We start from the raw sequence: 15006 nt of genomic DNA, 5'->3' as shown, positions 1-15006 counted from the left end.
GGCCGCACTGTTGTAAGCGCGGCAACAATGTCACTTAATTGATTCCATGCCATCTCATCAATTTTGATTAAAATTAAATGAGCCTCTGTTCGTCTGAAAAGGTTAAAACAAATTGAAGTTGGAAATAACAGCTGGTAATCACAGTTTGTCTAACAGCGGGCTTTTAATGAAGCGGCCCGCTCTCCATCATTCATTTCAGCCTCCTCTGTGCATATGGAGCAAGACTGTGCTTTTTTTTTGTGTGTGCGTGTGAGCACATTCACATTCATTGTATTATAAATAGCATGTGTTGTGTTTGTATTAGCATCATGGCCTTCTCATATGATCTACTCTTTTGACAGCAGTTGAGCTGGAACATTCAGTTGGGCCAAAATGGTCTAAACATAATGTAAAAAAATGATTATGCTCTGACCAAAAAGCAAATGGATAACTTTTTTTTATTATTATTTACTTAATAACACAAATTCTCTAACTTTAGAAAACAAAAATTCTGACAGAATAGACAAGTAGCTTTATCTGCAAACAAACATCTCTTAATTTCCCAGACCGTTGGGCAATCACTTCCTTACTAGCAACTTGATTATTTCAAGGACACAGAAGTAAAAATCCATCCCATTATTATTTTTGACCACGTTCGCTTTACTTTTATTAATAAAACCACCCTTAAACCATGCACAAGATGGCGTTGCAACACATCATCATTAAAGATTATTACTTCAATACTTCAATACCACTAATAGAGTGGACATCATCAAACTTAAACACTCCCCAACAACCTCACCTATACTACTCTGGGAAACAGCCAAGGAAAAATAAACCTGTACTCCACCAATAAAAACTAAAAACGGAGGGAACTGAAAAAACCCAGACTTGAGCAGAAAGTAGGAGAACTGAATAGCTTACTAGCTGTTAATCAATCTAATCTTATTTTAAGAAAGAACTCACAGTGACCAACTTTATTACATCATAAATAAGAAGACCCAGTTTTTCCATTAACAGGCTAAGCCATAACTACTTTAGACACAATGACAAATCAGGAAAATAACATTTCAAATGTTCTATAGCAACCAGATTGCACTCCTACAATAAACACATTCTTTGATAATAAAGAACCTTGTGAAGATATCTTCTAGTCATTATGCTAGAGGACTGCGAGAAAGCACTTCAAGCCATATCAAATAACAAACCACCTGCATAACAGAAATTTTCAAAGCCCCACATCCCACCACATATGAATTCGGCACTTCTCCTCAAACCAATCAAGAATCCTACTCTGTGCTCAAACTACCGCCTCATCAACACAGACATCAGAATTATTAAGAGAATACTGTAGATGAGATTGGAAAAAGTTATCCATACCATATTTCACCCAGACCAAACTGGTTTCATCAAAGGTGGTTACTGCTCAAATAAAATGCGCCGCCTATTTAACCTAATAAATATAGCCACAAATCAAAAGACTAACACATCCATTTTATCAATATAGATGCAGATAAAGCATTTAACTGTATAAACTGAACCTTTTTATTTGCAAAATTAGATGGGTTTGGCTTTGAAGAGTAATTTATTAAATGGATTAACACATTTGGTAACACTCTATTATGTCTACAATGTCCGTGATGCAATATAAACATATTTATAATGCATAATAATCTGCTTATAATCACTGTATGGTTTTAGTAATAAGCACTCATAAATATTAATTATGCTTTATAACAATAACCATAACACATTACAAAGCATCTTATATTGACTTGTAAAGTTAGGCGTCCTTATACTTTATGATTGCTGGTCACACACTGACATTTGTTTTTGCAAGGAAGTGTATTTAAATTCCCATAGTTGTAATACATTCTAATTTTTTTTTTTACAATGCATTATAATCACCTTTATAACGCATCAAACTGTGATTTAAAGTGACTCTTAGTGCTATCAGTAAAGTTATAACATATAATAAAATATTTGCATAATCAAGACACAAAACTTTGTAAAATATATTTTTACTTGTTAATACAACATCTATGAAACAACTGTTAAAACTAGACCCACTTATCTCCTTAACCAAAACCTCCACCATAACTGTCCCCACCACCGACTGGAGATTTATTGATTAATATTGATGCAACACCCTGTAAACAGATTTTTTTGATATCATTATTATTTACTTATATACACTTGGTCTTTGTTATGGAGTGAAAATGCACAAATTGAATAATAATAGATTAAAAAACTTCATTGCATTGGTATCGATGAGATTACAGTATCCAGGTTGAAATGTAGGTAAAATAAGTCAGAACCCACCACACCAGGTTTAAGAAATAACTAGAACACTAATGAGGGAAGAAATTACCTTAAAACTAGAAAAAGCACATATGGTACATAGAAACTTTCACATGGTAAAGAATCAACACATACATTTCATTGCTCTCCAAGTCTCACATGCTCATTTTATCGTGTTTATTTATGTCCCATTAGCACAAATACTGCATATGTCAATGATTTAGTCTTCTTCCTCCCTTACAATGAAAACTGATTGGATCACAAAAAAGCCAAAAAAGTACAATGCAGATAAATTGAGCAAGTATAGCACAAAAGTCATAATAACAAAAAAAAAATTAAAATTAAATTGTCTGCTTAAAGTATAAACATGATGACAGAACTCATTCATATCATGCATTATCTTCAGTTTCAGTGCCTTATGATTAATTGCAACATTTGCACGCTCATGCATTCTCTTACCCTCACCAATACATTTACCATAAATCTGATTTTAACTTTATCCTCATTGTTCTATAGTTCTATTGTTAACTTAAAATACAGGCCCAAATGTCACAAGGGGTAAAATTCAAAGTGATACAGCAAACAATAATGGAATTATTGCAGGTAACTACTGGCACCTGGTGGTGGTTTAGAGAACCAGAGATACTTCCATATCCCCTTTGGTGCACCTATGCTTCATTAAAGACAAAACCTATGGAAGTCATTAGTTCCCTCAGTTGTAAATATACAAATGCAGGCAAGATTAAAATTGTACTCTTTGTTTTATTTTAAAAAGCAAACTTTGCAGTGTTAACAAAAAAAGAAAAAATATTCACATAATTGCAATGCGCCTTGCTAGATAAATAACAGTGCCGCTAGTTAATCTGAAAGCATACCCCGCTGGGATATGCTGTTGTGAAGAAGCACTGTTGCCTTTTTGCTCACAAATTGCCCTATTTTCTGTGGTTGATTTGCTTTAGTAAACTAAAAACTACATAGACATGCTGCTGTCTCAGCAACAACGGTCTTCAGTAGAAATGCAAATAGATACACATGCAAAGCAAACCTCTGGCTAATTATACAGCCGTCTTACACAGTCTGTGTCCCTGAGCACTGAAAAAAAGTGTAATGCACAGCATGTATGCTCATTGTAGACATAGTTTTAATACAGAACATCTGTGGCTTTTCCAGATTGGAGAGATCTTAATAAAGCATACTGTACACTAATTAAACTGCAACACAGAAGCACGTGGACTCTTTGCTTATATTTAAAAAGGTGTTGGTTTGGCAATTTTTCTTCTACTCATTTACAGAGGACCACAAAGACAAAGGAGAAGGTACCAAAAGCTACGTTCATCTTAGTCCAAGCAAGGGTTAACTCAGGATACAGAAAATGATTTATCTAAGTCAAAAACATGGCAATTCAGTTTAAGTATATCATAAAAAGCTGTCTCTAACTTTAGAACTCTAAAGATTGCAGAGCTTCTAATGTTAAAGGACGCTTAATTCGAAATCCAGGGCATGTCTATGATGAAGGATTGCCTCCACAGGGCTCTCAACATGGCAACCTCTGAACCGGCTTCTAGGAGCTAACAGTGCTAACAGTGGAAACAACAGCAACAGTGATTACAGAGCTAAGAGTGTTAACCTGGGGGTGAAACCGGCGGGTAGGCGTTATGCTTTTGCGACAATGGGGCAGGTCAGGAAGGCGTTATTAGCCGTAACCGCCGTATGAGCACACTGGGATTAACATGCACTAACATGTCCGCTAGCGAACTGGCTACTGGCTAGAGAAACTCCGATTACAACATCTACAGTATAAGTGTGTCTTCATTCTTTGCTCAGGACGCCATTACTCTATTATATCTTTACATAGCGAATGGTTGTTTGCTGCTGTTATTGCTCAGAATTTTGAATTTAGCACCTTTAAAACTGAGTGCCAATGTGATTTTTCTGACAAAACTCCATTTTAAGACTAACTCTTAATTATTATTATTTATTTTTTTAATATGAACATACCAAAACACACCCACACACAAAACTTTAGGGATTTAAAAGTCTGCAATACGACATTTCTTGTTTAGTGACTTGGGGAAGTGGTTCTTTGAAATCTGTATAAGGCACTAAAATTGAAAATAGAAGCACTCTAAATACTATCTATAAAAAGGCAAGCACATGACCTACAATGTGGATCTGCAAATGTAGCAAATGACTTGAATCTGCTCAAAGTCAGAAGGCAGATGACACTTATGCTTTTTCCTTTTGTGCAGTGGATACAGTGTTCAGACTCAGAGCAGTCGAAGAGAATTCTCAGTCATCCTCAGTCTCAGTCATCTTTTTTGTCAGAGGTGCTGTCTTCCTGTTTTTCAGCTGAACTGGTCTGATCGGCTAATTCCAGATCACCTGGACTCGCCTCCTGGATAGCTTGGTATCTCTGAAGCTCCAGGTAGGTGGAGAAGAGCTTGGCGTACTCCGGGTGGGTCATGGCAAAGTCGTGAAATTCAGCTGAAGTAACAGAGGCACAGAGAAAAAAATGTTATTCAGTGTAACTCAGGATAAGCAAAGTACAAACAATAATGCTAAAATACTGTTTAAATGTATTGTATATATTCATATTCTATAATATGCTGTTGGAATAGCAAAAAGATTTTAGGAGAACAAAATGTAGCGACGGAGTCTACTCACTGAAGGTGATGAAACCAGAGCGGTCAGCATCAATCTCCTTGAAGAGTTTGGCCATGTTAATATTGGATACACCCAGAGCTGAGCGCAGCAGAGCAGTAAATTCCTCTCGTGTGATTTTCTCATCCTTATCTATATCGAACAGCTGCATAAGACAGGACAGAAATGGAGAATATATTTCACTTTCAAATTGTGGCATGTTCAAGAAAAATACAGGTTATTAAATGTTTGTAAATAGGCAGGCGGGTAAGAAAAAACGAAAAATTGCTAAATCTAAAAAAATAAATAATCTAAAACTAAATTGGTCAGAAAAAAAACGTTTCACATTACATAAACCATTAGTCAAAACCACATTTTACTTTATGGCCGGCAAAATGGCTCCATGCTCTCCACAACAGACAGACATTGTTAACTTAACATTATCCAAGCCTCTCTGAATGCTGCTTCTGTTCTTCCTACAGTAGTGTCTGTTGTGTTCTAATGTCAACTACAGGCAGGGCTGGATAGTTCAGCTTTGATGTAGTACTTTTACATTATGTTATTTTATTGTATTCTTATCATATATACTTTAGGATAATGTCATAAAATCCAGTCCAAGATATATCTGCAGCTTCCAATCAGCATGATCAATATATAGAATTTCTGATACAGTGGTGATTATTTGCCTTGAAGAATTTAACTGTTTTCACACGCAAAAGCAGTCCTGAGGAGTACTCGCTTGGGTGACAAAGATGGTTACTCCCATACACATTTCTGTATATTTGTATTCAGTGTTTATTAAAATACAATAATGCATATTCTTCAGGCCCTAGTAAGAGCAATGTTGGAATATTTCTGTCGTACCTGGAAAGCCATTCGAAGGGTATCCTCTGTGTTAGCTGGTCGACACAAGATGGTCACGCCGATCACATACTCTCTGAAGTCTATGGTGCCGTCTCCGTTCTAGACAAAGAGACAAAGAGACAGCAATAAAAATACTTGAGTCTGTAAATGTACAGATTATTATAAACAGAGTTTTGTCTGGCATCAATAGTTTTGAATGTTAAAAGGAGGGTGGGGAATTTAAGGGGTAATATATGTTTAATAGCATCAGTGATTTCTATAAATCGCTATTCTTTGTTACTGGAAAATGATGAGTCATAGATTTTCAGAGGAAAAAGGATACTCATTGATCCGGATGTAAAAAGGGCTGTTTTTATGCTTCACACTCAAACCTCTGGTAGAAATATCAGTGAGGGAGGCCAAACTACTTTGATCATAGTTTCCTCTGTCAGGCTGTATACATCCTGAACCCACACCATGATGTCAATGTTACTTTCAACGCTACACATGATATCCACTGATGTAATATGTATTTGATTCTGTAATTCGAATATTAAGATGGTTTGCACATTATGTTTTCAATCACTATATTTACAGGGCAGGATAGTTTCGTGCAGTATGTGTCAGCGCCAGTTTGACTGTACTAAGATTTATTCCAACACACTGGCTGTGTATCAACAAAAGGAAATCCAGTATTTTCAGTGTCATTATCTCAGCCAGGAGTAAAACTGGTTGGAGGTTTTTGAGTGTGTGTGTGTGTGTGTGTGTGTGTGTGTGTGTGTGTGTGTGTGTGTGTGTGTGTGTGTGTGTGTGTGTGTGTGTGTGTGTGTTATGGACCTCTCAGTGACTCATACTTTCTCATAACACCCTTTTTAACTTTTTTTTAACACTGCTATTGACTTCCTGCTTAGTCCTCGCTCACCACTGGCTGGTAGGGGCTGCTAGTGATATCACAGCTTAGTGCATTGCAGAACGCAAGGTGCTACACTGCGGCCAGAGACACAGTGGGACAAAAACAGCTTGCACTCTGTTATTGCAACGGCACTACCAATACACACACTGCTGAGTAACTCCCTGCCGTTGCTATGCGGCTCACACACGTTTTTTGGCTAACAGCTAACAGAACTACCAGTGCACACACTGCTGAACCTCACTGCCACTCAACTGCTGCTAAGCCAGCAGATATCCTGATGAGTTTACCTTTGTGTTTTGGCCCATTGCTTTTTTTAACGTTACATCGTATTTTTGAGTTTGAATAAAGTCTGTTTGACAATGCTTTACTCCTCTGGTTGTAGTCATTCAATCACACAATACAGCAGTGGTTGTTGCAGACACACCTTGCAGAGGTCTGCACTGTCCTGAGTAAACCTCTAGTTCATAATGGTACTATTCAGGAAAAAGTTGCTCTGGTTATAAGAAAAACCTAACTATTTGATATGCATGTCTCACCCTGTCAAACAATGCAAACAGCTCCTCGAGGGCCGGGTTGACGGGCAGCTTCAGGAATCCGGCAAACTCCTCGATGGTGATCCGTCCCCCTTTACAAGAGCGCGCCATGGCAGCGAAGCTCTCCAGATCCTTTCTCACATTGTCCCACTTCAGACTGAGGGGAGCAGTGCACAATGAGGAGATTGTGATGTATGTCATACTCTGTCACACTTTGCATTTTTACATCATTTATTTTGAGCTATAAAGGTTGTCAAGTGTGTGATAGACAACATTAACAATAAAAAAAACAAAATACTGTCGAGCCAAATTTTGTAATTGTTGATGTCCCTGCCTGGCGATGCCCACAGTGTACTTAAGTGAGATGTTCTTACCCGAGTTTCCGACTAATTTTGGTGAACTCAACCAGGCCGGCCTCCATGGGCAGCGTTAGCTCACCAGCCGAGATCATCAGGCGGCAGTCTTCGTATGTGTGGTCTGTCACTGGAACCCCCAAAGACCTAAAAGAAGACAGTTTGAACATACAGTGGTTAGCTTGAATGCCCGTAAAGAACTGGATGCAACAGTCTGACAGACCAGAGGAATGCAATAACCAAACTCATTGTACACTGTAGTAGCTCTAACGTCAGTAAGAAAGCAGAATTATTGGTTGAATATAAATCATGGTAATCCTATTAAACAGCATATTCACCATCACTAAACACTTATTTAATTTTCTCATCAACTTACATATACTCCATATGTGTTTAACATAGTATGTATTACTTGTACAAGCATATATACTTTTGCTTTTCTATTGCACTTCGTTGTACTGTGCTTGAGCAATACACAGTGGAATGTGCATTTCAGACCAAATAACACTTACTGGGCCATAGTTTCTCGCACTCTGCTAGCAAACAGAGGAGGGCTTTTCTTCTCCTCCTCTGTTGGGATATGTGTTGGCAGGAACTGCAAAAACAGACAAAAACAGACAAAAAATGTCACATGGAAGGTCAAGCAGTAAGTAAACTCCTAAACCTTTGCATGGAAAACAAATCCCTGAATATATGTAACTCATCTCATGCTTAGTTTGATATACAGTACCAGTCAAAAGTTTGGACACATCTTCTCATTCAATGGTTTTTCTTTATTTTATTTTTTTTCTACATTTTATATTAATATTGAAGACATCCAAACTATGAAGGAACACATATGGAATTATGTGGTAAACAAACAAATGCTCAACAAACCAGAATATGTTTTATATTTTAGATTCTTCAAAGTAGTTGAATGAGAAGTCCAAACTTTTGACTGGTACTGTATTATCTTAAGAGAATGCTCTGAATTTCATATTGAGCACATTTCAGGCAAATTAAGGCTACAAACTTAACTTTTTATAGTTAAACCCAATGGCAGAGAATGTCATTGATACTAGAAGTAAAGCTGAAAGCTTAAGTTGCACTTTGGAGAAAAATTACGAATAACGTTGAATAAAACATAGTGTAACTAAAATTACCACCTTGCGGTTGAATGCCTCCACCAACCAGTCAAAATGGCGTTTACAACCATGTCTTTCCTAAAATGTCATCACTTCATCGTATGAGACATTTATGTAAAGTTAATTAACAAACATAATAATGAATTCTTGAGTTATTGCCAGAGTTATTTCTAAGATATCACGCTCACTAGAATGGGAAGAACGTGATGTCACAGTGACCATGACTTTTGACTTCCAAAAGCTATTCATTTAATCCTTGAGACCAAGTGAACCTTTGTGTCACATTTGAAGAAATTTTTGCTTTTTAATTTACAAAAAATGTTTTTATATCTAAAGAACAATCACAGTCTGTCGTATATTTGCCATAATAGTAAGATAAACATATTGGGAATGCGTGTTACCTCTATCTCTACTGTGGTGTACGGCTGGCACAGAGTTAGAAGCAGTAGTGTCTTCCTGCACATAAAACAAGAAGGACAGTTGGCCACCGGTACTGATTCCACAGTACCAATAATTGTTGCAGTACAAGACAGTAATGTTGCTGTTGACGTTTTATAAACACGTTTATTGTCTAAGAAAAAGAAGCCTCAGACACCACTTTCAGAAAAGTGCATACTATAGGTGAAGCATAAGCATACTTACGAGCTGAACCCCTGCCAAGTCCAAGACACTGTATCCTGCAAGACATGCATGAAGCTTCATTAAACATTAACACTAAGATACAATGGTATACACATTGTTGTATGATATAGCTTATAATGTTGCTATCAGTCTCTCATTGGGACTTCCATATTGGACAGTTCGGCCAGCTAAATTCATAAAAAACTGAAATGGCGAACAACTTAAAAGGATGCTAACAATGTCACTGAAAAGATAAGCAGATTCAGCTAACAGATAAATCCATGTACTTCTGCTTTGATGGATAAATACATTATCAATAATGTAATACACTGTGTGTACATTAACCCAACAGGATGAATTACATCTTTGACTCTGCCTCAATATAATTATCTTCTTTGCAAACTACTATAATGTGGCCGCTTTATGAAATTTGCTCTCTATATGTGAGGAGAAATATATTAACGCTGTATCACAATCACAATCACTCACCAGTTTGTTGGGATATCTCATAATCACAGGCTGCACAGGGACCCCGGGGATAAAAGCACCTAGAGGTGGGTGGGTGGGTATCAGTTAACAACATGTCAATGCACAAACCACACCATGTAATGAATGGATGGAGCAGTGTAGTATCAGGTGTTCTTCCTATTGTTTAACCATTCCGCTCAGTTGATTCGATTTATTTTAAAAGGGGACATATTATGAACTATTCACATTTTTTTTCTTAAAACTTTAAAATATAAAAAAAATACTTTATGTGTCATAAGCAACAAAAGGAATTGTTTTTTTCTCTAATAATCACCCTCATTGCACATATACATTTATTGTACATTACATTTTATTCATATTTTTCATATGTAGCGTGCTGGGGTGGTGGCATCAGGACTGGAGATGCCAACAAACTCAACAAGCTGGTGAGGAAAGCCAGCTCTGTGGTGGGTCTGGAGCTGGACAGTCTGGAGTCAGTGGGTGAGAGGAGGATGAAGGCCAAACTCGGAGCCATCCTGGACAATCCCTCTCACCCTCTCCATGAGGAACTGTGGCAGCTGGGCAGCTCTTTCAGCCATCGGCTGATTCTGCCAAAGAGCAGGACGGAGCGCTTCAGACGCTCATTTATGCCCACTGCCATCAGACTGTACAACAACAGCGGAGACCACAGTCTGTCATCATGCTGACCAGCCCCCCCCATGTGGATATACTGTACATTTTTTTTATTTGTATTCTTATTTTTTATTTTATTCTATTTTTATTTTATTGTATAATATGTGTATTTATTATCTGTTTCTGTGTAGTTGAGCTGCTGCAACACCCGAATTTCCCCCATGGGGATCAATAAAGGAATATAATAATAATATTTCATTTCTTACCTTGTTTGAAAGTGATGAGACATGAGCGATTTGTACATGTTCCCTCCGGAAATATCAGAACCTGAGGCACAAAGCATCGTTACTAAATGTATGCTTATAAAAAAATGTTTCTTGCATTTGAGTCAACATTGTATGCGCTTTGGCTTATTGTCTGATATTGTTAAAGAAATGTTTTATAGAATTATAAAACATGGTTCACTGACAAAGGAAACTGTGAAACCAAACCAACATTCAAAGTTACGGCTCTTGGGTTTTCTAAATTAACAAGTTTAAAAGTTTTTCTCTGCAGCTGTGATCAATATTAGGGGAACTTTTGCTTGGGGAGGTTTGTTTTGTGTGTTGGGACAGACCTGTGGCCAGCGGCCTCCTGACTTGGCTCTGCTTTCAATCTCCTGGATCGTATTCTTCCTGGAGTCTGGGTCCTTTCTGGACACCAGCACTGGCTGAAGACAGCGCACAAACCCTACAGAGGGGGCAAAACACAACCATTAAAGCATACTCTTAGAAGAGGAAAATACTCATATTGTTTACTTTTACTTTAATGGGCAGGCCCTAGTTAATTGCATGTCTTTATTATCATCGAATTGGCCAGAGTTAATTCAGTTAATGGTAACTTAATGATGATATTGCTATTATGTGACAGTTAATTAAATGAAACAAGCTCTGTGGTGACACTATTAAAAATAATTGATGGAAAAAATAATATTTATGAAGACCACAGCACACTCTTACTTCACAAAGCACATTTGTTAATGTTGCTTATGATAACTGACTGATAAGAGTCTGTGTCATTGGAGTTTTGAAATGTAACCATATCCAAGGCAGTATAAGATAAGAAATTTGCATTTCATAAGCCTACGTTACAAGCCTGCTGTAGTTAAGATCAATATACATAAAAGGTGTTTGCAGTCAATACAAAATATGAGCAACATGTTTCACACTTTTGTATATTTTTAAAGTATGCTCACACACACATACTGAAGGTCGAGAGAACCGGAAAGCCACAACAGACAAAAACTGCATTTCCTGTACTGATGAAACCGCAAAGCAAATGATAAGTATCTCACTGCCAAAGATGGGTGTGGCCAGGTTCTCAACACGCGAGACGGTGGAGGGCAGGCCCGCAACAATGCACACAATCCCATCAAAAAAAGGTGGAGTGCGGGGCCACAGCCAGGATGGGGGCCTCGCTGCTGTCGACTTGCTTGCCCTTGACCACCACTCTGAAGCCCATGCAGAAGTAGTAGGTCCTCCCCAAAGCTCCCATCACTCTCCGACACATGAACCTGGAAACGACCACAACGTTTTAGATTACTGAGTTTAAGAGATTATGAAAGACGTTCATGTGTAGCTCAAATTGCACTGCTTTGTTTCACACTGGGATCAGCCATGTTAAACTGTTTCTTTGTTCATTATTAACACCTCCAGGGTCATGTGGCAGGGGGCAAAATGTCAGTGTTGCTCTTTTACAAATGGACTGAGCGGAAGTGTTTCATTAACAGGAAGGATTACACCATTTTGTACTTTTCTTGAGTTTTACAATGACCACTTACTTCCTCATAATCTAGAGAAAGGGTAGGAAGTCATCGTATAGATTGAGACATTATGATATGTAACTTTTAAAACATTTGTATCGAGTATGCAAACCTCTGACTATGTAAAGCTGCATTCATCTTTCTGCTCAATTGGAGCAGGATGCTTAATGGGAGGCAAAAAAGTTTTGAGAGTCGACAGCTTTCCGCTGAAACACAAAGCACCAACAGCGACTTTGATATACTGTCAGCTGATCAGGTTATTATGGATTAGAAATTGCCTACTTAAATATGCAAAAGTCCAAGAGCAATGAGAGCAACGCAGGCTGCCATTTGGAGTTTTGTTCAGAAACAATCACGTAAAAAAAAAATGTAATTGAAGCTTTAGGTTGTCAATTTATTAAATACTACTTCAAATTGTGAAATTAGACAATGTAATAATATTGTCCCTTTATTGCAAAACCAAAGCTTTAGTACTTTAACCCCTCCTGAGAATATCGGACCCTGTTGAGCCAGATAAGCTTGTTACTGCTGCCGACACCATGTTTGGTCATGATCATTAAAAAGCTGTTGCCTGAGGTCACAAGAATGTTCCTGTTAACTGCTCACTGCTTATATAGCAGCTACTATTTGCACAACTGAACAGTTAACAGTGCTGCACCCTGTTTGGAACTCAGAGGTAGAATACTACAATTCAACCACTACAAGACATTTTGACAATCAATGAATTATGACAAGCGAAGTACCTTAAAAACATATTCACATACTGTATTCATACTGTGTGGATATACCCTGTCCACTGGATGATGGTTTCTATTAATGAAGAGATAAATCACTCGTTCAGTTTCTTTAATTGAACCCTTCCAATACCACTGACTCTTTCTGAGAACTGAAGGGAGCTGGGATTAAAGAATGCCTGTGGTGCGGATATGATCAACACGTTTCGGTGATAATGCAAGCTGCTGCTCATCCTTCAAGTCACGCCAGGAACTATTATTTTGAGAATATGTTGCCGCCGCGGTTTTTTCCTGTCCAGTTTATGAACCCAGGAAATACATTGCTCCTGCTTCTTCTTGCTTTAATAACGTGTTATTTTAGTGCCGTTTTTTGGGGGGGGGGTTTAAAGTCAATATATGCCTTGAACAACAGCTATGTTTACATGCACTGAATAGCTTTGCTCACCTGCAAAAAAAGGATTGTGATATCTGGTTAAAAATTGAATTATAGCCATAATGTTTGTAGATGCAGTTGCTTTGCATACAGTCATTTGTATGATGCTGCACTGGTAGAAGGAAGTGGAAAACAATGTCCTAGTGTGTTTCTAACAGCATAGCCTGGGTAACTGTGCATACAGTAAGCCAAGCCCAATTCACCTTAGCAACCAAGTCCAAAAAATGTAATATTATGAATGTATGTATGTATTTAAATGATGTTAGCAAGGTAGCTGTACTTTGTGCAATTTTTACATTTTTAAACTGTGTCATGATTAAGTGGGTTTGGTATTCACAAGGATATGAAATTTGATGTCAGTCTGGTGAGTCTGAAGTATCGGGTGGGTGTGAGGTGTGTGGTAGCTCCGTGGTAAGCTGTGCTGCAGTGGGATGGGTGGTCTGCACCCTAGTTACCGTCTCCAGCCTGTCATTGGTTCCACTGCTCCTCTCAGAGGATGGTTGAGGGTTATTAGGACAGCCACTGGCCATGTCACCATCAGAACCAGGGAGATGAGGATGGCGCGAATAGGGACCAGGACGATTCCAAGGAGGACACACTGCATGGAGAGGGGCACACACACACACACACACACACACACACACACACACACACACACACACACACACACACACACACACACACACACACATCATAAATTGCTGGCCTATACAATTTAAGGAAATACTGTTGCCAGGGGTTAACTGCAGGCTGGCTGTTGACATTTTTCAGAGCAAACACAAGTCTGTGAAATCCTCATCACTGGATAGCCCTTCTAGAAATCACACACAACGGCTCTCATTGTTTGTGCTTTACAAGCAGATTGTCAAAGCCTCGTTGGAGAAGATTATAGGCCCTGGTAACACAGCAGCCTGTGTGTGTGTGTGTGTGTGTGTGTGCGTGCGTGTGTGTGCGTGCGTAATCTCACACATCAGATCTGTGTGTGCGTGTGCGTGCATGTTGCAAATAGCGAGGACACTATTCTACAAAAAGCAATACACCCGGAATGGCATACTCACTTTTATTATAGCAGCTTTGGTGAGCTTGGTGTCTTGAATAAACGGGTTGATGACCGCAGGCAGCAGCAGAGATTGTTGCCTCGGCAGGGCGAATACGCGCTGTGGCGGCATTGCGGTCCGGTGTGAGCGGAGACAACGAGAGGAAACGGTGGAGTCCAGAGACGCCGTTATGTGATCATTTCATTTCACTCCATACTAATGACTCACTTCCCCCTAAGTATCGGACGATCAGACGTGTTAACGCGACCACAGAGCGGTGAGTGCGGAACAAGACGAGCGCGTCCAAGCTCCACCTCCAAACGTGGTCGCCAAGCGGGGTCCCAGACTTCCAGGTTTATGTGAAGCCTGCAGAAGGGTTTTTACCATCTATGTCTACTGTCCGTGAACCCCTCATTGTACGTGTGTTTGCAGGATGGATGTTATTTCTTCAACATATTTCTAATACATTTATAAGGAAAAGCTAGATGTGGTGCTTTCAGTGACCATGCATGCATTCTGCAAATATTGATTAGGAAACCGATATTTTTTTTATCATATTTCTGTGCATATATGTTTCGTGTGACGTTTTAATA

General features: G+C 38.6%; 1 protein-coding gene across 1 annotated transcript; it reads right to left on the bottom strand.

The window, feature by feature from the left end:
* Window positions 1-2021: 2021 nt before the first annotated feature.
* Window positions 2022-14730, bottom strand: lpcat2 (lysophosphatidylcholine acyltransferase 2). The gene is given in 15 exon segments (XM_054610484.1): window positions 2022-4764; window positions 4945-5086; window positions 5785-5883; window positions 7213-7366; window positions 7584-7709; window positions 8075-8157; window positions 9088-9142; window positions 9329-9363; window positions 9797-9855; window positions 10675-10735; window positions 11025-11137; window positions 11742-11826; window positions 11828-11960; window positions 13832-13974; window positions 14435-14730. Coding segments are annotated over 15 exon segments (1578 nt in total). The 5' UTR covers window positions 14546-14730; the 3' UTR covers window positions 2022-4585.
* Between the last annotated feature and the right edge of the window lie 276 nt (window positions 14731-15006).

The sequence above is a fragment of the Anoplopoma fimbria genome, chromosome 2, assembly GCF_027596085.1.
Source record: "Anoplopoma fimbria isolate UVic2021 breed Golden Eagle Sablefish chromosome 2, Afim_UVic_2022, whole genome shotgun sequence".
NCBI lineage: Eukaryota > Metazoa > Chordata > Actinopteri > Perciformes > Anoplopomatidae > Anoplopoma > Anoplopoma fimbria.
This window is presented reverse-complemented; position numbering and strand designations above follow the sequence as displayed.